Source organism: Ammospiza caudacuta, chromosome 4, assembly GCF_027887145.1.
Source record: "Ammospiza caudacuta isolate bAmmCau1 chromosome 4, bAmmCau1.pri, whole genome shotgun sequence".
Classification (NCBI taxonomy): Eukaryota; Metazoa; Chordata; class Aves; order Passeriformes; family Passerellidae; genus Ammospiza; species Ammospiza caudacuta.
Genome location: NC_080596.1, coordinates 6,026,348 through 6,050,715, shown reverse-complemented (window position 1 = coordinate 6,050,715; position 24,368 = coordinate 6,026,348). Strand labels below are relative to the sequence as shown.

General features: G+C 38.6%; 1 protein-coding gene across 2 annotated transcripts in view; it reads left to right on the top strand.

Annotated features, from left to right (window-relative positions):
- The first annotated feature begins 1,194 nt into the window (after window positions 1-1,194).
- The window catches only part of GLRB (glycine receptor beta), a 48,601-nt gene continuing 25,427 nt past the window's right edge, over window positions 1,195-24,368 (top strand). Inside the window, exons 1-5 of one of the 2 annotated variants that reach the window (XM_058803291.1) lie at window positions 1,195-1,392; window positions 2,827-2,980; window positions 14,276-14,382; window positions 16,909-16,976; window positions 24,058-24,287. In XM_058803291.1, coding sequence (XP_058659274.1) covers window positions 2,859-2,980; window positions 14,276-14,382; window positions 16,909-16,976; window positions 24,058-24,287 — 527 coding nt within the window. In that variant the 5' untranslated portion in view covers window positions 1,195-1,392; window positions 2,827-2,858. Of the gene's footprint in view, window positions 1,515-2,826; window positions 2,981-14,275; window positions 14,383-16,908; window positions 16,977-24,057; window positions 24,288-24,368 lie in introns of both variants that reach the window. The other variant, XM_058803290.1, reaches the window with a different exon arrangement.

Sequence of the window (24,368 nt, the reverse complement as noted above, 5' to 3'; positions counted from 1 at the left end):
TGCTGCATGCACAAAGTGTGCATACAAATGTCTGAGTTCAACCATCCTAAAATTTTAAAAATCACACTTAAACAAGGTAGTCCTCACTACAAGCTGATGGCAGCATATCTTGTTCTTTCCTTGCTAGTTTTCCATGTGTGTTGTGTGAAGGTTCTCACACAGGCTCACAATGTGACATGCCAAGTTGGAGCACATGGCAACTCAGCCATATCCTACTGTCACCTGCATCCAGAGACCAGACAGGAATGACTTCCACCTTTATGGCTATATCTAAACAGGAGAGCACCAGCAACGCTAGAGTCATCTCTCTAGCTGCTTGTGGGACAATAAAAGAGCAAAGGAGCTGGTCCTCATCCCAGGGAGCTGAGTCTATGCCCTGGCCCTACATCAGCCTAGACCTGGTTGATGCATCTGCACTGTAACCAAGATAAGGCTGTGCAGAGTGGAAGGTGGGCTGGCAAGTTCTCCCTGCCCATCCTGGTGTCCTGGGCTGCCTCCTGCCCCTTCCCCAGGCCTGGTAAGGGACTGCTGGAAAAATAATCTATCCTCACCTTATACAATTTCTTTTCAGCTGTCGAGACCAGAAAAGTCTTGTCTGAGCCTTCTTTTCTCCAGGTTAAACATGCCCAGCTCTCAGCTGCTCTCCATAGGACTTACTATCCAGACCCTCCATCATAGTCTGGTCTTTGGTCCAGAGTTCTCTGGACTCTCTACAGCACATCAATGTCCTTCCCGTAGTGAGGGGCCCAAAACTGAACACAGGATTTGAGGTGCGGCCTCACCAGTGCCGAGTACAGAGGGACAAACCCTGCCCTGGTCCTGCTGACCACACCATTGCTGATCCAGGCCAGGATGCCACCGGCCTTCTTGGCCTCCTGGGCACACGCTGGCTTGTGTTCAGCTGCTGTTGATCAGCAGCCCCAGAGTCCTTTGGGCAGCTTTGCAGTCACTCTCCCCCAGCCCGTAGCCCTGCAAGGGCACGATGCTGCACTTGGCCTTGTTGAACCTGATACAATTGGCCTCGGCCCATTGATCCACCATTCCACTAATCTGTGCAAGCCTGCACTCCCTCTTCCTCTCATCCTACTCAGTCCCCCTTCGGTAATATTCTCTTGTTCCCGCCAACTCTGTTAGGTATCTCCCAACACCACTATCGAACGCATTTTCCTCCTGCCAGAGACCAGAGGACGCTTCGTCTCGTCATCCCCTTCCCCACCCTCACCGTGCCGCCGGTGCCCCGTGTCCAGCGGCGGCAGGGCCGGGGGTCCGGGCTGGCGGCCCCGCTGCCCCTCCCGGCGCGCAGTGCCCGAGTGTGGGCGGGCTCCGGGACGTGCTCGCTGGGGAGCGCCGCGGCGCCGCACATGCTCACTGGCCGCGGAGGCACCGCCGGAGGTAGGGGCTCGCTCCGCCGCCGGAGGAGCCGCGCTGTCGCTGCGGCCGGGCCGCGGCATGGCCCGCCCGCTCCCGGGCCGCCGCCGCCGCCGCTGAGCGAGGGGGGATCGCAGCGTCCGGCGGTGAGCGCGGGGCGCGGGCGGCGGCAGGGCCGCATGTGCGGGCGGGGCCCGCTCCCCGGTGGGGCGGGAGGGGATCGAGGGTCCGGCCCGAGGGCCCCGTTCCGCCGGGCGGCACGGCCGAGCCCGTCAGCACCTCGGCCAGCGCCGTGGGGCGGCGGCGGGCGGCGCTGGGGCACGGCCCGGGCGGGGGTGCTGCCGGGGCCGCCAGGGGAGCCCCGCTCGTCTCGTCCTCCCGCTCCCCGCGGAGAGCCGGCAGCGCGGAGGGGAGGCCGCTCCCTCCCCGGTGCGGGGCCGTGGGAGGCCTCTGGCCGGGAGGCCAGGACAGGGGCCGGTGGCGGCAGGGGCAGACCCGCGACCTTTCCCGGCCGGGCCGGGGGGATGGCGGTGCCGCGGCTCCCGGGGAAGGGGCAGCCGAAGCATCCCGGTACCTCCCGGAGGTGAGGGAAAACAGGGAGAGGCACAGCTCTTTGGAAACAGTGCGGGGAAAAATCCTAATAAATAAAAGTGGAAAATGCAGCAGGTTCTGAGGCATCTGCAAGATTTCTGTTGGCCCAAGGAAATGTATGGGAATTATACGTGGAATGGCAAACAAATAGAAAATGCCTTGGGTGCCGCAGTGGTGTGGCCAGGGGCAGGTGGGGCTGCCACTGGCCGAACACAGACTCATCTCCTGGCCTTTGGGGTACGGGCTTTTGCCCCAGAGAAGTTTAAATATTACGCTGAGCACGATGGAATAAAGCATAGTACTGCGGGTTGTGTTTAGTCATCTTTGCAAGGCCCTGTCAGTGCTGGCTCTGCAGTGGAAATGCTTCATACAAAATTATTGTGTTTAAATTCTGTACATAAAATTGTATTTATAACCTCCTGTCATAGTCAGCGTTGAAATGATTGCTATTTTATCTGTGCAAGGTCACAGAGAGCTTGCAGTTCCTCGCCTTGCTACATGACTGGTTGACATTGTATTTAATGCAGTTGATACACTTCTGGTGTGGAACCCTTTTCCAAGCTTCTTGGAATATTTTCAGTTAGGCAGTCTTTGAAAGACATCACATTTCTTAAACACACTGAAGCAGATCTGCATTTAAATCTATTCCTTACTGTCAGTTTCAACTTTGGGAAGCTACTTGACTCTCTGGGAATTGCCTAAGTCAGTTTCATGTCAGGGATACATGTGAACAGATTCTCTCTCCAGCGACTGACGAAGGACAACAAAAAACCCAACACCCATGAAATATTTGTTTACTTTTGCAGGTATATATTTCCTTTTGCCATATCCAGCCCTACTAACATAAACTGCTTTCTTTTACCACAGACTGAAGATTTCTCTGAATCATCACCTTCAAGATGAAGTTCTTACTAGCAATTTTATGTTTCATCTCATTCTCCTTATGGGTTGAAGAAGTCTATTCCAAAGAGAAGTCTTCAAAGAAAGGAAAAGGGAAAAAGAAGCAATATCTATGTCCATCGTATGTGCCTGCTTTCTTTTATGCTTTTGTATGATGGTGATCCTGCCCTGTTTTTAACAGTGGAAATGATGTGGCAATTGAAGTAGAAGGTGGTGCTTTCTGCTGAGAGCATGGGGTCTGTGGTGGGAATGGGTTGACCAGCATCTGTCATTGTGTTCCTTCTACATCAAGTCTTCTGTTTTAGTGCAAGGGAAAATCTAAGCCGCAGTAATTGTTGCTTTTCTTGTGGTGGATTTCAACACCTTGCTAAGGTGCCTTGCTATTTATGGGTTCACAGTAGCGTGGTCCCATAGTGCTGTGCTGTCTAGCATCATGTTGCAGGTGTCTTGGGGAAAGCAAGGAGGGTTCAAAACGGTCATGATGAATTTCAGCTTCTGGTTAGCTAGTTCTGTAAGAGAAGGCTTGCCCTACGCATATTCTTGTTGCATGTTGAATAGAACTAAGGTCTTCAGCATCTTTCATCAATCGTGTATAATTCTGTAACTTTTATGGAGGTGTCTGTACTGATTGCTGCTATAAAGTATGCACTTATGGAATAGTCTCCCTGTAAAAATACAGAAATTATAATCTGTGATTGCCCAGTTGAATAGAGGATGTGTTCTGGACACCTATGATTAATTGATGTTATAAATACTCCCTCTTTCTAATGCCTACCACACTTTACATTGTGATCCATAGGACAATATTTTATTTGCGAGTGATATTTTTATAATTTTCTTGGCCAGCCTTACTCATTTTTTAGTGTTACATTGTAAATATCTGAGGAAAAGATTGATGGACTATGATAAGTTGCCAGTAAGTGTAGAAAATTGCTATGACTGAAATATTAAAATTGTTTAGAAAAAGTTAAAACATATTTTTTCTTTGACCATAAAAGAAGAGGTACAGAATGTTAGGCTGGTTATTTAGCATTAATCAACTTGTTCCAAAGAAAAAACAAAGTAAAAGCGGAATAATCAGACAGATATATTGTTCAAGTAATACTTTCTAAAGTTTCCATTCTTTTCAAATATTGACAGTGATGTTTATTTGTAGCCTCAAATTTTAGGATGTTTCTACATATGATGCATGTCTTCCTTCTCTTTTTTTTATATCAAACCTAAAAAATTATATTTGTTGTTAGATTTGAGTACATTAAGGTATGTCTAAAATGTGATCATGACTCATCTGAAATGACCCCTACCTATTCTTTCCCTTTTAAAATTTAAGTTGAGTTTGGGATGAGGCTTTTGGTCTGAGCTACTGTGAGAGTTTATAGCAAGGAGAGAAATGTCAGGGTTCCCAGGACAGTCATTAGAACAGAAGCCCTTGGAAAGTGAATTAGGCAGCTGGGAACTGAATCCAGGTCTTCCATGGTCTTGTTTAAATATCCAGCATTTCCCCCTGTTCTTGACTTAGTCTTATCAGAATTCAAAACAACAATGTCATTTTATCTTTGTAAGTGAGTAGATTTTTCTTGTTTCTTTTTATTTTAAGCCCAGTATTTCTTGGTACTATTAAATATGATGTCATTTGTCACCAATACACTTGAAAAAACATTGAATACATGCTATCATTTTCAAAGTGATACTTTTCCAGTTGAATCTGTCTGCAGAAATACTGGTGAATCCAGTACTTGTTGATCCATTGTGCAGTGCTGCTGGCAAGATTTGCCATAGCAAGGAGTCCTGTTTGATCTCCTGAATAATGACCAAGTCGTCCATATCTCACTTGGCTGAAGTTCACAGCTTGAGGGACAACCACTTGTAATAGTGGCCTTGCTGTTTGTGTGGCTGGCATCTAGAAGACCTGTCATGTGAATGAGCAATGAAAATCAGCTCTGTCTGGCAGAGAAACTGCCCAATGCTCTCTTAACTCAGGCTGCTGTTGGCAAGCTTCCAATCATCAGCATTTTTTAAAAGATCTTTCACAAAACTTCATGATTTGGTGGCACTCTGTGTTGTAAAAGAGGTTGCCTACTAGTAGTATTTTTTTCTTTGTGAAAAAAGCAAACAATCTTTCCTCAGAATCTAACCAAAACAATGCAGTGGAGAGGGAATCAAGTGACACTATAAGGGTTGACTAAAACTACTCAAGGAAGTGTCTAAATGAAAAATTTCCTAGTAATCGTGAAAGAAATATTTTAGAAGAATGCATTTTATTTTTTAACCAAGAAACTTTTGTATTATTTATAAAATTGAATGGTACAAATTCCTAATGTAAATGTACATTTAGAAGTTAAACTCTTAATCCACCTTTAATTTGCATTGGTTACTGGTACAATAAAGTTTAAAGCTTAACTGTAACAAATTATTGCCTTTCATCTCCTTGCAGCATGTGAAAAGCTAAATTTTAATTCTTGGAGAGAACAAAAGCCTGCATTAGTAGTTGTATACAGAGAAGTCTTGCAAACTTTACAATGAAATCCAAATCTATGCAAATCATTATTTCGGAAAAACTTATATTGAATCTCATATTACTGCCTGAGTTTCTTAATTTGATGTTAAGAAATGGATGGCTACAAGACTGTTTTGGGATTTTATCATGAATTTGCTTGGATAAAAATTAAGCATACTTTAACTTTTCTTTTTATGGCTCTCAAGAATACAAGCTTTTGCCAAATGCACCCCTCTGGCATAAAATTAACTACTCTTAGGATAAGATGAAAAAAAGCTGATTAGAAACCCCATAAAAAGTTCATTATTGTCTCATAAACAGATATTTGCTTCCTTAAATCAGGAAAATTCTATTTTGTATCTTAGAGCAAACCCTAGTGATAGTTCATGATGCTGTACTTCTCAGTGCAGTGTGTGATAGTGGTTTGATTTGCCATCTTATTTTCATTTATTCCTGAAACTATTTTTCCTAGGTTTTTATTGAAGAGTTTCTTGAAACTGATGCTTAATCATTTGGTTCTTACTTTGATTTAATGCTTTCTCAGAACAGATGTAAGATTTCACATCCTACATTTAGATCATTTTCCTTCTTACCTCAGGCTTTCCAAGTGAAACATAGAATAATTATACTTCTGTCTGATTCCTGAATCTTTGTTGATGAACAAAGAAATTTGGCCTAAAATGTTATAATAGGGAGTTTTACACCATAAATCTGAGAAACTGGCTTCCACAGATACAAAATGCAATGAAATACAAAGCTTTAGTAACAAAACTTTTGCCTTTTGTTTCCATGGAAAATCTGTAAAAAAAAATCAGGGCTATCTCTTCAAGAAAAAAAAAGTATATTACTGTTTACAAAGCTTATTTTGAAATTTCATATACTTAATACAGATTATTTTTATACAGCTGCAGATGGATTAAATTACTTGATCTCTTTCCTGCTCACAGACTTTGTTACTTAGCTATTATTAACTTCTTCATAATTCCTCATAATACCTTGCTTCTCTTAAACATGTGGGACAGTTTGCTGTGACTTGGAGCACTGCTGAAAAGTGTTTTTCCTTTAGTTATACCATAATAAACACTTCAGTTATTTTATGGCGTTTGAGCTGCTGCTGTTATCTCCACAATCTGTAGCAGCCTGGAAGGTCTCTGCTCAAAACTACTCAAGATCTCTAGACAAATGAAATTATAAGGAAAGGGAAGCTTGGTTATTACAGTACTAGAGAAGGAATAGATAAGTAAGGGTGTCACATAGCAGCTAACAAAACCAGTAATGACTGTGGTCATCATCACAGCTATCCCTGTAAATTATAGTTTAGGATGACTCAGCTGTTCACTTGCACAGCTTTCATTTCAGAAGATCTCTCAGCATCCCTAATGCCACAGCAATGCTGAGAGCAAAACCTCAGTCCCTAAATCTCATCCTTTTGTCTGGATAGCAGGACTGTGCTTTGAAAACAGCATCTCTCTTCACCTTTATGCACATGGAGATTTATATCCTTGAGGATGATTTACTAAATACTGTACAATATCTACAGAGACCTTTTTTATGCACAAAGCCAGAGTACAAATCATATTTGGCTTGTATTGAACAAAGTATATCAGCTACTTCAGAAACTGTGAAATGGCCCTCTAAGCCCTCCAGAAAACATGGCTTGTGCCATCTGCCAGGGCAGAAGCTTAGAAAGGTCACAGATGCGAAGGTTCAATAAACAGCTTCTTTTAAAAAACAACAACAAAGACTGTGGAACTAGGGAAAAAAGGCTTTGATGCGTTTAAAGCAGAGTTGTTTGAAACCCTGTCCTCAAATTTCTCTTGGTTAACTTTAGGCTTCTGACATGCTCTTCCTACTAAAACTAAAGTAAAAGTTCGAAATATATTTTACACTGTAGCTCCTCTCCACTTCTTCACGAACTGTAACTTTTTTATCAAGTGTTTGGGTATACATCACCTCTCTATCTGTATCTGATCAACCCCAAAATGTAATTGCTGGGAAAGTGGCATCATGTCTCTCTTCATTCCCGTCATCTAGAAGACGCTGTTGATAGTCTGTGAACATTTTCATATGTAGGTGTGGTGGAAGGGTTTATGCACTTTGTGGGAGGAGGTAGAATGAAGTTGAAAGGAAAGCCTGAATTTGGTTATGGAAGGAGATACATCTGACAGTCATTCCAATGATAAGTACTTTTCAGAGCCTAGGTCTTGTTCCTATAAAAATTCTTCTGCCCTTTCGTAACAGCAGTTGGTGAATGCTTTTATTATTCTGTATCATGTAACTCTCATGGAAAGCTGTGATCCCAGATAGATATGGCCATATTCCAGAAGGTTTGCGAATTTGTTTTCAAAATGGTTAAATGTGGTGGCAGTAAAAGGTAAAGCTGTATAAGCAAAACCCAAGCTGTCCTATAAAGCAGTGGTTAAGCATGATAGGCTGGTTCTCATTCAGTAACTTTTCCTCTTGGTGAGCAACGTTTGGTCCATTCTCAACTCTGGAGTGGTGAGACACCAAAATTGTGTGGAAAAGTTACAGACTTTGTATTTCATATACAACCTCCAGACTGTGAAAAAACTTGGATCTGTGGGTTGAATTGCACCATCTTTACCCAAGCCCAAGCAAAACCATAGGTCTAAACTCTGTTGTTAAGGCAAATTATATAGAATGTATCTCAACTTATATTTTCCTTTTATATCTCCACTTATACCACCATGCAGGTGGTTAGGTTTTACCAAGGTCCTTCTATTGTCTCCATACTTAGAGCATTTGTAAAGAAAATATTGAGGTATGGAACTGATGTAGACAAATTCCAAAATGTTGCTTAAATGCTTGGATGCTTATCCTGTTTTACATCTTTGTGCTATATCAAGACACCACAAGACACCCATTATGCACAGGGGTCACAGGTGGTGACTTTGGTGGGATGCAGAGATGCCTAAGCTAGGAGCAAGCAAGCTAACTTCAGCAAAAAACCACATTGCTGAGAGCAGTACCAGTTCAGGCTGGGTGAAATACCATGCTTACCTGGCTCTGTTGGTTTGGGGGCTGTCAGCTTTGTGGCAGGCAGATGAACCAGCTTGCTTTCTCAAGTTTAGTAACTAATAAGGCACTTTAGATTCCCATATAAACAGTCCTTAAGGTGTCTAACCCTGGGAATGTTTAATTATGAAACCAAAGCTGGATTTAAGAAGTTTCTGCAAGACAAGGACTGAAGTATTGACACTAACAGCTATTGACACTACCTAACTGCAGGAAGGTTGTGTGCATGTCCACATTAGGAGACTATTCTCTTTGGTCTGTCTACAACATGAGATGAAAGACGAGCTGTTTCACCCCCTCAACTCGCAGTTCAAAATTCAGGGTGCCTAATCTGGGTTTCTGTTTCAAAATTAGCTATGAAGGAACCTTTCTCTTTTTTTCACCACACCGCACTACCTCCAAATTTCAGTACTGAAGCTACCTGTCTCATTTTAGGTGTTTAGCTGTCAACTTCATTTGTGAAGGCATGTAAATGGTGACTCAGAGTTCCATAGTTTTAGTGTAATTAGTAATACTACTTTTCACTGGAGTAATTGTAATGAATCTTCTTAGGAATAGATGTCACCTTGCACGGTTTGAAAATGTAGCTATTAAACATACTAGAGATTAGAGAGATCACTCAGAAGAGTTATATAGTATGTCATTGATATGTATTAACTTGTTTTTATGCTTAGAGTTATTGCACTCAAAAAATCAAATGCCTGCAAATCAGAACACTGATAGTTTATACCAGGAAAACTGTACTTAAAATATATGGCGGGATAATAGATAGATATTATGTTCCCCATACCTATTTTTATCTTTCTCACATGTACACAGCCATTTGACATGACTCAAACGTCAGTTTCCATCATCAGTTTCCATCATGTATTTTTATCTGTCAGTAATTTAGAACTATGAAAATGCTTTCCTTCCTGTTTGTGTAGAATATTGTTTATATTCTTTCCTCCTGTAGCACTGCATGTGGAAAGGACTCCTTGTAACTTCAGTGAGCTCTGAGAGAATAAATGTCATGATGACCTATAGAAATATAATGTCTTCTGACACATTTGCCTAACACAAATGTAAAGCTATATAAATTTCAAACCTAGTATAATACATGCTTCCTTTTGCCATGCATATCTGCGTATCTAAAATTCTGGATTTTGATTAGTGAATTATGAAAATAATTACCTGTTGCCATCAACTTAAAATGTTGGTCATGATCTTCAAAGGCAGTGATAAAATGTGTAGAGCTGCATTGGAGATGAGCAGCTTACTGCATGTCCTGTGAAATACAGTATGTAAAGCAATTCTTTGATTCAGATGTAACCTCTGAAACATCAGGCATTTCACACAGGGATGTTATAGCAAAAGACTAACTGTACCTTGTTTTCTCTCTGGATTGTGAGGACACTGTTTGAAGAAGTGAAGATACTTCTGTGTATACAAGAATGCTGGTTGTTTTCCATTTTATTTATTCAGAGACAGAAAAATCAGTTTGGGTTTGAGTATTTTATGTTAGTTGTGTGGGCTTTTTTAATTGTTACTTAGGTAAAAATTTTTGGTAGGGAAAGTTCTAGCTTTACAATTACTTGCTTTTAAATTGTCTTCATAGCAACTGTGAGGCTTTTGTTGCCTTATCCTTTGGTATTTACTGTATCTTGCTTAGAACTCATGAATTACTGTGAAGAGTGCTACATTCCTGTTTCTAAATGTTTCCATCAGCTCTACATGCATTCAACACAGGTTGAAATAAATGCATTAAAATTAAAATGCATGCTGAAACTGGTGGAAATCGAAGTTACCAGCTTTTTACAAGTGGGAAAATTGGAGGCAGAATTAGAAAAAACAGTAAATAACTTCTCAGTCAGTGTGTTGTTATGTGGGACTCAGCATTTAGCACACTGAAGTAAGATTCTTCTACAAAGGCAGATCTCAGCTCTAATCCTTTTTGTCTTATGTAATATACAAATATGCCTCTCATTAATTCATTCCATAATGGCCAATTAAACCAGGGTGGTTGTGGCTGTAGGTGAATGTCTCACATTAATAGTTCCAACCTCTTTATCCAAGCACCTAACACATCCCATTAACTCTCTCATTAGGTCTTTTTGCTCATCTGTCACTATAAAAGTGTGGTTAACTTCTTAACTCATCCCAAGGAACACATCTGATGTACTGATTTGCAAGTGAAATTTAGGCATTTTGGTCAGCAAGATTCTCAGAAAGAAATCCAGTTATTGTGGTGAAGTTTCCTTGTGTTCTGTTCAATGATGGTAGTTTAATGACAGCATGCTGTAAAAGAACCACAGTGAAAATATGACTGATACTCAGCAGAGCTTTTTTTTCCCAGTAGCTATTTCAATGACTTCATTCGAAGTGACCTTTAAAAATAGCAATTACTGAATCTCAGTGCTTGTCCTCCTAACTCAAAGCAGCCAATGTCATTGTATTTCACTTGATTCTTAGATAAGCAAGGACAAATGTGTAAGAATTTCACTCGGTTCTTAGATAAGCAAGGACAAATGCACCTACACACTTGTGTAAGTTCAAAACACAACCCAAGGACTTGTGCAAGATGTGATTCTGGTGTTCTTTACCAGCAAGCTATGCTATCATTGTTCTTCCCATCACTGTCTTTCCAGTGCAATAAGTCTCCTTTGCCCAATTTCTGGATGGCTTTTGAACAAACAACTTGAACAGATATTTGTATTAATATACTTTTGCAGTGCAGCTCAGATCTCACAAAGCTGCCACTTTATTCCTCTTACTTGAAGAGACAAATAAACCTGTCAGCTTTATTTGGCTTTCCTTTGCTGTTTGTTGCTCACTCATTTAATTTCCCAATTTTTTTCTCTTTTCCTCATTGCTTTTTATGAGCATCTGTGTTTCATTTATATGCCCATGTTATCCTGTGTAGTTCAGATTACTGTTTTCACTATTTAATGAACTTTTTTGTATAACCCATGACAAAAATAAAAAAAAAAAATTAAGTTTGTTCATTACTTGTTGCTTGCATTTGTTTTCATATTGCATTGTACTGGACATAGATAATTTAGAAAGAAATCTTATTTTCAGTATTAAGTAGATTATTTTATGAGTGTACCTTTTGTAGACATCTGATGTATATGTTTTAGATGTTAATTTGTGAGACTTGCAAGGAAGCAGTGGCATGAACCTTTCTGTATCTGATAAAACACAGCATACAGAGTGTTTGCCTGCCTTTTTAATAGCTAAATGAACATTTATTTCTGAATTGCTCTTTTTAGAAAATGGAAAATAATCTTTATCTTTTGTTTTCCTTTTGTCCAGCTAGTGGTAACAGCACAAAAAGTATGCAAAGCTGGTTTATGGTGTTTCTGTAGCAACCTCTTCATTGGTAAAGGTCATCACTGAAAACCAAACACATCTCAAAATTACAGAAATGGAATGGAATGGAATGGAATAGAATAGAATAGAATAGAATAGAATAGAATAGAATAGAATAGAATAGAACATTTCAGCTGGAAGGGACCTTCAATGATCATCTAGTCCAGCTGCCTGACCAGATGAAGAAATAAACTAATTCTTTTGCATAATGATCCAATTCTAAGTAAAATATAAAAACTCAGCCCTGGCAGGATTGTTTGAAAGAGAATCTTTTAATTATTAAGAAAAGAGTTAGAACACATATTCCTTTTTTAATTGCTCTAATATTAAATTAGCAGAGGCTTTTTGTATACAGAGCCTGCAAATCTGTATACATAACAGGAAGTTAATATATGTTGTTAGAAGTAAATGCTTCCTTTTTTATTAGAAGACCAGTTATCTCTGGAGAAGTTCTGCTGGAACAATTAGTTCACCTATGTGGTTGTTACAGGTCACTGAGGTTATAGTGTGTTTACTGCAAGAGATGGGTGGGGAATTATATACAGCAGCCACTTAATGCTGCTCCAGAATTCTTTTCCTGCATCCTATAGTTTAAGATATCCTCCAGGATACATATTTCTTGGTAGGTACATTTCTGTGTAGTTTTTGGAATGCATATTTATCCTGCTAATTACTGTTTAGTAGTCAAAATTTCAAGGAGGATTTAGTGCCATTTTATTGCCATAATTTTTTTCTCATTTATAACATCAAGTAAATACAAGAAAAGCTAAGCTAAGCTAGCTAGCTAAGCAGATATGCAGCTTTAGGTTTCAGAATGCAACAAAGAAGACAGAAATCTGATTATTTTTTTCCTGAACAATAAAATGCTCAATGGGTATCAAGGAGACTATGATATAATAAAATGCGTTTATGTTTTCATAATGGTTGACATGTTTTTAATAATAGGGAACTCCTTCATAGTTTCATTTATAAATATTTTAGTTGTTAAACATTAACTGAGAAGATTAAAACTCTTTGGGAAGGCATAGTGAGTGATACCAAGTCAGCAAATCTGATTCCCTTTGCCCTTATGGTTTGAGTTAAAGCAGTTGTTTTTAAAGGTAAGGTTATTAATAAAAGCTCTTCAAGGGCTAGGCTCTGGTCTCATCTCCAGTTTTCAATCAAATGCCAATGTCATGCTATGCTGATATTTATTAATTAATTAATTTCTCAGTAATCAATAAAGAAAATGCTGAACAGGAGCTACCATAATTGGACATTTTAAAATCAGGAGGTCTAATACATTCATGTGGTGGTTTTTTGTTGTTTTTTTTTTAACTGGTCAAAATCCTTCTGTAGAGTTAATATTTTCTTCAAAAAATGTTTAAATAAGGCAGAAATCCCAGAGGACATGAGGGAAACTGAAGGATGAGAAGAAAAAAAAACTTAGCTGTTATACAGAATAACCTGTAGGTCTGTCAAACTGACATTGATATAGGAGACAATAATGAAAACAAGAAACTACAGGGTGAAGAAGGCAACAGCAGCTGATGCTGATTATGGAAAACATTAAGGAAATAAACTTGATCATTTTTAAAAATACATTTGTACATTAGTTTGCAAGAGGTGATAATGTTGATGCATATGAATTATACCTATGTAGGGTGTTTCTCTTATCTTTACATGGCATCCTGGTTACTGAATTATAATGACAGAAAGACAGCAAAGTAATCATAAAAGGGATGGAAAAGTGATTATGAGACAGAATTCAAAACTGAAAACAGTCACTGAACAGGTTCAGGAAATATACAAATTCATTTACATACAATTATGAGCCTGCTTGGTGTTTAAAATACCTGGGGAGGGCACTGACTCACCCATATTGCTTTTTATTACACTCAATTTCATGTACTCTTGTAGCTACATTTACCTGTCACAGTTTTTTTTAATTGCAGCAATGGCTTTCATTTAACACCCAGCACAATAATGGCAAGGTAATGAAGATGTTTAAATTCCCTCTGCAAAACGAGAGAGTCCAAGGCCTTGTTTTCTGTAGTAAAGCTTTTATTAGCACTTGACAAAGAGATTATGCAATCCTCCAGCTCTGGGTGGAATAGCTGGCATGTGAGAGCAGGAGACTGCCAAAAGCCTCTGCATGCTTTGGCACCTACAAAGTGGCTGTCAATTTACTAAGGTTCCTAACCTGACAGTCACTAAAAATAGTTCACATGGCTGCTTTCTACTAATGAAGAAATCATGTCCCTCTGCATATTTTTGTTAGGAGGGAAGGGAACAATTCGTGAATTGTAGTGTATTTGCTTCCAAGTTTACAGTTAAGAGTATGTCAGAGAGCATTTGTGTTTATTACACAAGTAGTTTCTTGAAAAATACTGAAATTTCTCAAGGAAAGGAAGACTATACAGTATGGCACCTGAAAATAATGAACTTTTTTTTGCTTGTGAAAAGGCATTTATGGCATTACTTTAAAATCACTTCAGTTTAAGCATGCAATTGTTTCTGTCTTGGTAGTAACTAATGAACATTTTTTTACAGGCAGCAATCAGCTGAAGACCTTGCAAGAGTACCTGCTAATTCTACCAGCAATATCTTGAATAGACTATTGCTGAGCTATGATCCCAGGATAAGGCCTAATTTCAAAGGTTTGTCAGATACTTCAGCCTCTTTTTTAATCTTTGGATTTTATTTTCTCTTTTCAAACAGAGAAAAATTATGTAGATATAATACTCACAAGCTAAATATCTGTTGTTGCTTTTTTTTAATGGAAGCCTCCCTAGATAGTGTGAAGCTGCAGAAGATATTTATCCTTTTGAAATGAAAGATAATGTGTTAGGATTTCATTATCATAATAGTATGTGATGTTTCATTACTATTGGTCTTATTTTGTAAAAGACTTTTTAAGTGTAGAAATAGAATTTATAGAATAAGTTTTAAAATATATTTTTATCTCTACATTTTAGTTGGACTCTGCTTTACAGCATTTTAAACCACCAAATTTCTCTATAGACATCCTTTAAAATTATTACAAAAAGTTGGGGTCAGCAGTATCACTATTAGCAAACTATGGAATTATTAAATCTTTTAAAGATGTTTTAGTTATAAAACTTCACACTTCAGGAATCCATATAGGTAATGCATTGAAACACATTTTCTGCCATTAAAACATCTCCCTGGTAGTCAGATGTTGCAGGATTCTTCTGTGTAGAGTGTGTGAATCCTTACATGAGAAGAAAAAGTTGAAATACGTATTCTCTGCCAAACCTCTAAGAATTCACACAAGTTAGGCTGTAAATTAGACTTTTCAGGAATTAGATTATTTACCTTCTGTAAATAATGTACTACTAAAAAGATGTAGGCAATTTTATTACATATAGGCAATGCAGTTTACATAAAACAGCTCTTTCATTTTAAAGCTCCTCGTATAATTATATGAGCATTAAGAGATATTTTAACATGAATATCACTAGTATGAAAAATTTTGAAATCTTAAATGTTTATTGTGCTTTTGAAGAGGCTATTTTCAGTTCTATTTAACAGTTTTATAAACATATTAAACTCAGTTCTCAGCAAGTGTACTGCTTCTTTCTTATTCTCTGTAGAACCGTATTTATATGTTTTCAGCACTGAGTCTTGTCACAAAGAATAAATGTCCAGCCTTTTCTCTACCTGTTCTTCAGCATAATCAGCTTGTAATCACAAAGCATGGTGCAGATTTCTTTATATTTTTGATAACCCTTCTGGCAGTCTGGTAAGAATCAAGACAGAAGGGAAAGGGAGGACATGTAATCTTAACTCAGAGGGAGGTGGAAGAAAAAGAACATTTTCTGACAAGTGGTTTGCCTATGTTAAAATGTTCCTCACACATGAGTGATTTTCTTGGATGGCACATCCTATTCAAATCTGGAAGAGAGAGTACACTCTTGGCTACTAGTGATGTGATGGGTGCTCTGTCTCATGCATCAGACATTAAAAGAAATATTGTGCTTATTGCATAACCGAAAGCCTCACACTTTAATAGTCTGATTAAAAAACCAAACCAAACAAATTGGTTTGACTGAAGAAGTGAAATTTTGTCTTCATAAATTTCTGGTGACCAAGAGAATGAGTTTGAATTTATGTATTAAATGTGCAGAAAAATATTTTATGCAAACAAACATGCTATTGGAAGAAACATGTTACTTAACACTGTATTTGCTTAGTCTGTCAAAACAGTATTCATATATTCCTATATCTCTTTTGCTGCTGAAAGTAGGAAGAAACCCACTGAGTATTTGTAACAGTGTAAATTATATACCTGCATCTAGTGGACATCCTGACATTCATACCATAGAGGTACTAAATAAAAGTAGTGGTCCATAATTAGTTCTCTCAATTATCAGGCCACTTCTCCTTGCTCTGTGATAACTCTCTGTTAACACCAGATTAAATGACTGCCAATCAATTCCCGCAGGGTGACAGGGGGCAGATGTAGCAGCTGTCATACCATCCCTCTTCAACTACAGGAATCCTGGCTGTGGAAAAGAGAAAAAAATCCAGACCATCTTAATGTCTTCACAGCTGCTGACTTCTAGAAATTTTTCTTGGTTAATTGGTAACCATTTCCTACTCTTTCACACCAAGGCTATATATAGCTGTGAAAGATGCATGCAATAATTTTACCTGCCTGTATTCATATTTTACAGGCAGGTAAAGGCTTATGTACTTTACTTGCACAAAGAGGTATCCTCTTAAAGCATAAGGAGATGCCTCATCATAAATCATAAACAGGTAATGTGGGATGATAGTCTCATTATGACCTTGACAGTTAAAAGTGTCTGCTGCTAGAAATACGAATTGCCTTATCCATTACAGTGTGTGCAAAAGGAATACTGGCTTACTCATTCTGAGATAACAAAAAATCATGGAATTCAAACACTATTAATTTAGATATATAGTCAGTGGAATACTGTAAGATTAGCTCTCTGGACTAAGGAGTTTTATTTTTACCTTTTTCTTCTAGGTTAAAAAGAGGTTTAGTGATTTCTATTGACTTTGATAACTGTATATATACTAACTTAAAAAGATAAAGTTACATTGTGAAATTGTGATACCAGTATAAAGGAACTTTAAATGAAGGATAATGTACCTTTACTGAATTGTGTAGCTCACTAGAATTATTTTTTTTAAAGGAATTCCAGTCGATGTTGCAGTTAACATCTTCATTAACAGCTTTGGGTCAATTCAAGAGACAACTATGGTAAGAGTGAAATTAAATTCATGTAGTACAAATGGAGATTTTCTTACTAAATTAAACTTCAGACTGAGGATTGTGAACTATAAAATAGAAATCTTTTTTGTGGTTGCAGACACTGAGAATTAAGTTAATGGGGTTAGTTACTGTCTGACTGTGCTTTATGTTGTAAACCTAAACATATATTAATATATTTCACTCTATATATGTCCACAGATTTAGAATCTAGAGCCCTAGAATCTGATTTACATGAAAGGAAATCCATGTTTTCTAAGATGCAAGAGCTAGACTAATTTTCATAAGTTATTATGTTCATTGGAAGAACCCATTTGACAGTATGAGTTGAAGATCTTCCTGAGAGTTATTACATTGGTTGCTTGGTGTGTTATTCAAAATACCCCAAACTAAGACTGTATATGAGAGAAAAAGAACAGGGTGCATAAGGATGAAATGTATAGGTTCTTTATTTTGTGTGGGTCTGAAGATGTAAATAAATTGCGATGGAATACAAGGAGCATTAGTAAAGGAATAGGCTATCAATTACCATAGCCTTCCTGCTGTTTATTTACTACATGGGAAAGATAAACTGGGGAGTGAAGTTTATAAAAATGTGTTTCCAGTTCAGCCAGAAAATTTCAGCATGTCAATAACAGGCTGAAATAATCCTCACTGCAATTTTGACTTGTTTTGTTTCTTTGGGAAATAAAATCAATTTCAAACTATGAGTTCCTTCAGCCAAGCACTTTCTGATATTTTGGGGCTTGCAGATCTTTTTTTGTCACGTTGTCTCCAACAAATACTATCAAAAAGATTGCCAAAAAATGCATTTATTTATTGAAGATGTCCTGACCTGATCAGGTTTTCCTTTTGTGTAAAAAAGAGGGGAATGCACCGTGTCGTGCCAGTATATGGAAGCCTCAACCAAGGCATGCACTGAGTGGGAGTTCTGAGGCATTCCCTGATCTCTTTGGTGACCTGTTGCATCTAAGGCATTGAGGCAGTTCCCAAAATCAAGTTGCTTTTTTAATGCTGTGACCAAGGCAGCATTCTGACACATAATGGCAGAGAAGCAATAAACCACAATACCACTAATAAGCAATAAAACACATTTTTGTTGTTGTTGGAAGTAAGTGCCCACTTAAAACTCAGAACCAGCTTACATGTCACCCTAATGAAATTTCAATAGGACTGCAGAGACACTCCAAGTTGAAATAAATGGTGGCTGGAATAGTTTTGAGCAGCTTGGCCAAAAATTTGTTTCTTTAGCTAGCAGAGATTTATGTCTGATTGCAAATGATAGTAAGTCAACTAACAGCATTAGTGGGAAGTGACATTAAAATGAAAAAATGTAAGTTTGCCCAAAGGCCACAAGATTTATTTCTGAAAATAAAAAGAGAACTTAAATTTAAAGAGGGGCAGGGAGGAAGAGCAGGAAAGTAAGACTGAGATAAGTATCTTAAGATATCCAATATATTGGGCCAGATGGCCCTTTCAAGTTTCTGAAATTAGTTGCATGCTTTAAAAAAATGACTTTTAAAGAGGCTTTTTTACAATTCACCCAGATTCAGATAGTAAGAAAACATGAATGTGAGAGATTTGCTTCCACCAGCCCCTCCAAAAAATAAAAGTATGCTCTCCACAACCATGTAGATATGCCTGTCTGTGCCTTCCTGTTGCAGTGTGTTGTAATAGCCTGTTTTAAACTTCCGGGTCCCTTCCCAGGTGTGCCTATACCTCTCTCCCTTCCCCCTCGCCCCCTTGCTGATTGAGTCCTGTCAATCAGGCTTAACATTCCAGGAAGGTCGTTGTGTGGTCAAAGGATGCCCCTATGCCCAGAGGTCATTGGCCTGTCTGGGTGTCATCCTGCCCTGAGACCCTGCCCCTCTCACCTGGTTGGTGGCTCACCTGTCCCCTCCCTCCCCCTGCCCCGGGAGCTTAAAAAGGTAATGAGACCATGTGCTCACGATTCTGTTGGAGCTGTTGCCAAGATTCAGACCTCTGTGACCATGGAATAAAGCTCTGGATATAAACCCTCCAGCAGAATCTGTCTCCTTCTTCCTCACCATTAGCCTGAAGCTTTCCTCCTGAGGTAAACGGAGTTCCTGCCAAGCCTGGACTTGTTCAGTGCCCAGCTGCAACCACCAGCAAGCTAAAGGTGTCTCTGGGGTGACACACCGCAGTTGCCTCCTTTGGCCTAGCAGCGAGGGTCAGACTGGCCCAGGCACAATCTACCTGGTAATATTGGGATTCTTATTCCAATACCTTCCTGATATGGTCACTCACAAATTTCCTAGGATGTGCTGTATGATAAATCATGCTCTCTGTAATTGAGAATATCAGACACCATCCTTACTTTATTTTATGCTTTCATTTAGATTTCTATGTCTAGCTGATCACCATGATAGCTAAGCATGTTTATGTCAAATTTGGGTTACTTCTTGATTGCCTTAATCTAATACAGGAAGCACTGACAAAATTAACAGTCAATCTGTTCTTCCATGTATTATTTGGAAAACTCTTCCTGCTGCAGTGGGCACTGGATATTCAGGAATCACTTCTCTCTTGGGGATAGGATTGTACTTGGTCTGGGTAATACACCGGACAGTAGAAATGGATCTCTTAGAATAGGAAAAGACTTGTACTTCTGGAATCACAGGAGAAATATTTCCTGGAGGTGAGGCACCAAAAATATTTCGTGGAGGTGAAGGATCAGAGGGGTCTCTTGTGTTCAGAAAGTAGACATTTCCAGAAGTACCAGAACTGCTGCAAAAGTTCCTTGATGTTGGAGAAGAGAGTCGCTGGCTGCATCTCTACTTTCTCTGGCATTGGTGAGAATCATGAGGAATATTGATTTATAGACTGTCTCTAAAATTACCAGAAGCTACTAAACTGGTTGGAGTGATATCAGAATCTTTGCAATAATACATTTCTAAGTTTTTCAGTCAATGAATTATTGTGATGATGCTTTGCTCTCTAGCCACTGCTGGCTGTAATAATTGAACTCATAAATTTTTGCAAAATCTATGTCAGGGTAAAGCCATGCTAAAGCAATGATTCCTTGGTTTGTGTGATGGAAGTGTGGGGAAAAATAACAATGGGTACCAGATGACTGGAAGACAGGCTATGGTAGAAGGCCCAACAAACAAATGTGTAGAGTGACAGTGAGAGAAGACCTTGCTTGCTGTCCTTCTGGTCCTGTGATAATTATGTTCTTAGCTATGCAGTTGGCTCATCCTCAAAGAGTTTAAATTAGCTCCTTCTGAGGTAGAGTCCACTTAGATTTAAGAAAGGAGGGAATTTATTTATAGAAAATCATTGAAGTTACTTTGTTTCAAAGCCAAAGAGTACCCATTTTGTGGGTCCTATGCCCAGAATCCTGTATCACTTTAATCAAGCCTTCATGAAGAATCTGAAGGGCAAATGCTTGCTCTGTCTTTTGAAAGGATAGTGTTCATGTTGTGTTTTCAATGTTGAAGAGAACTGCAGTGCTTCCACACTTATCAAGCAAGTTTCTTGGAAAAAACTAAGCAAAAGAATTTGTGAACTACAGAGAGAATCAGAATTCATACAGATAAAAAGGAGAAGAGCTTACACCACAGCTGCTACATTCCAGTAAGCTTCCTTTATCCTGAATCCTGTAACTTGCTTCCTTCTCTATTGTTAGACCCCTTGTCAAGGATCCCATGTTAACTCTGCTCCTGAGTTTTCACACATTTTTTGAGACTGCAGAATTGTGGTATAATAGGGTGATTATGTCACATTTAGAAACTGTTTTAAACTGGATGACCAGTCAAGGATTCCTAGGGATAGGGAGTTTCTGGTATAAATACCCCTGGGGCTATAATTTTTTTTCTGTGATGATGATCTGACTTTCTGTCTACAGAATCTATGTTCAAGGTTTTTGCTTGCAGTGTGACCTTTCTTCACTGACTCAAGCAGCAAAACTCCAGTTCTTCCTTCTCCTTTACTTTAAAATCTTACAGAAAGGTCTTTTTAATATTAGTGACTATAAAAAACATTCCGTTTCCTTATTTTAATCTTAAAAATGACATTTTTTACTTCATTTAATGGAAACACTATTATGCTGCCTTTCTTTGTGTGAGTGCATTTCGTGATCATCTATGTGCTCTGTTTTGCAGAGATATGTATAGGCTATGCTTGCTTTCTGGCCTGAGGTGGTTTTGCGGCCACATGCACACTGTTTAGTAGACTTCTGAAATATTTCCTAGAATGCCTCCCAACCTCCCTGAAAACAACTTGCCTTCTGTTGGAGTTACATGGGAAAACAAAGCCCTGTAGAATACTTCTGTGTTTCCTTCTACCTAGCAGGTCCTCCTAGCTCTGATGTTGATGAATGTATCTTCCATCCTCTTCCCCTACTTACAGCCTTTTTAGTTGCTATTTGACTCTCCTTTACTATAAAATGCCAATCACTCTGCAAATTCAAAAAACATTTGTAAAATGTACACCAGGAAGACCATGTGCTCCATGCAGATTGTTTCTTCAGCCCCTGTTCAACCTAATTCTAATACACTTACTGAATCTTAAAATTTATTGTGCAAATATGAGAGGACTGGTCACAGACTTCTTTCAAAGTAAATTTTTATCAGATCATAGTATTTATTGCTGCCAGATAATGTAAGGGTGCATGCTCTTCTAAGAAGCAGATTTTGCACATTGTTGTCTGGCTAGCCACAATTTTTTATTATGACATCTCTTTGCTTTTTTTTACATTCTCTGGATTGCCCCAAGTATGTGGTGGCCTTCCTCTCCAAGTATCCCTGTCAACGTCTCTACTTTGGGCCAGAACCTCCCCATTTTAAATTAATGAGATTTTTCTTTCTCTGAGTTAAATGGGAACAGACTCAAGTTCTTAAAATGTCCAAACATCTGATTATTTGGTGTTTAAGTTCATTTGTAATAGAGCAAGGAAAGAAATAAAATAGCATCCACCTGATCTTACTTCCAATTCTTATTTTGCCAGTGCATTCTGCTTTTCAGTGATGTAAGCATCTCCTTCTACTGAATGGTAAGCTGAAGGCAATTGTTGCACAGTGCTTATCATTTGCCTATGGCTTTGAGAAGGCATCTTATTTTGTTTGAAATTAGGGTAATGCACTTGTTTATGGGGAAATTGAATTCAGTGTAACCAACAGTGTAATGCTTGTGAGCATGAATGGTATGCAGTATTTATCTCATATGGTTTAGAGATTTTTTTCACTGAGAGAAGAAGTGCATATGGAATGGGAACTTCAGCAAGAAGCAAGTAAAGGAAGTTTTCAATTATATACATATAATTGAAAAGATGCTTTCTGAGATAATGACCTGAATTCCCTCCAATTATGAAGCTTCTCTATGAGAGCCTTCCAGTACAAATTCACTTCATATTAACCATTTTTTGCTTCTTTTTTACCTTGGTAAGACAACATAGGTCTTTGTATAAATAAGACTCAGACTATGTATATTTTTTCCAAATCCAACTACCAACAAATAACAAGTACTGAGTTTTGATGCTTTGCTTTTCCTTACAATGCAGTAAGGAAAAATATTACACAGTATAGTGTAATAAAGAAATACTTGGGGTAATTTAGCTGGTGGACTGGACATAGGAAAGTGGGCACTGTATTTAACTATACAGAGCAAATCAGAATAAATTATTCTGCATGAGGTCTTAGCCAAGTGGACTCCTTTTGGTTGAAGTTAGGATGACTGTCTCAACATGGCACCTGCTCTGGACTGTAAATGCAGTAAGTATAGCAGAAGATAATTCAGTTGTATCAACAAAAAAATGCGTGAGAGTAATTGACACAGAGAGTAGAAAACTTTATAAAATTTTTTTGCATGCAGAATCCATTAACAAACCAAAAATATGTTGAGAATCTTCACTCCCATATTTCTAGCATTTTGGTGTAATTGTAGAGCAGTAGCAGTGTTTTCACTGCTCTGAGAGACACAGCCCTTATCTCAGGAGGCTTTGTACCTAGTAGACAATTATGAAAAAGCAAAGCACACTATAGAAGGCAACTGTGAAGACTTGAGATAGAAATAATCTTACATACAGAATTTTCATTCATTTTTTTGGGTTAGTTTAACTTTTTTTTCAACAATAACTTTATTCTTTCTCTGTATGTGATCTGCCTTGTTTACATATACATCAAAAAGAGGCGCTGGCTTAAATGTAAATGTAAAAAAACAAAAAGGCTTAAGAGAAAAGACTGAAAAATCCTAGCTGACATTCTAGGTCAGATTCTTCCTTTGGATGCACACAGCTTTCACTAAGCACAGAACACGTGCAGGGTATCATTTTGCCCTGAGACACATGCTACTCCAGTTCCCAAAAGCAAAATTAGGTTCTCGTTGAGCATGGCTTTACTACTGTCCTTCCTTCAGCCAGATTCCTACTGATTTCAGAAGGAGATTTCCTCTGTAAAGCCTTGATTTTTGTCTCTTTGAGACTGATTCTGTTTCTCCTTTCATACCTGCTACCTCAGTACTTATGTTGCAAGCTGTCATCAGTTTTCCTGTTACCAAGATAGTTCCAGATCACTGGTAGAAGGTCTGAGGCTGTATTCTGGGTGTCTAGTATAAAAATCTATTACCTACCTTGTCTGTTTCCTGCTTTTATAATATGATATTTTGCCATCAGTGTGCTACAAACAAATGGAGAGTAAACTGGAATTGGCACTCACAGGATATCCTGGAAGATGTGATATCATGCCTGCTGCCTGCAGCCATTTAGTGCAGTCAAACTATGGCCTCTCTCTGCCCTGCTGCATGCTTTTCTCTATGCCTGGGTAACAGGAGCTTTTACTGAGGCAATGCAAAAATTACTTTGGAGTGGCAATTTGATCCTTTGTTTAAGGAAAGTTGCTGTATTCAAAACCATGAGTGAGATCTAATCTGTTTGTACTGAAGTCTGTTAAACATAATACTTTGTAATGTAATTTGAATAGTGATTACTGTCTTTGTGATAGAAAAATCAGGGCATAATTTTTTCTCTTCCAAGTCTGGTGGAATGGTTTTATTTCTCTGTGGGGTTTTTGCTAGACTTTTGACTAGTCTAATGTTTGTTTATTCTTCCGATCAGGATTATAGAGTCAACATCTTTCTAAGACAGAAGTGGAATGACCCCAGACTCAAACTGCCCAATGACTGGAGAGGTTCAGATACACTGACAGTGGACCCAACTATGTTTAAGTGTCTTTGGAAGCCAGACTTGTTCTTTGCAAATGAAAAAAATGCTAACTTCCATGATGTCACACAAGAAAATATCCTTCTTTTTATATTTCGGGATGGAGATGTCCTAGTCAGCATGAGGTATTTTATTTAAATGTTTCCACTGGTTTTTTAAAGTGATTTTATGTGAAGCATATATTCTGTATTAGCCTTAGTATTGTA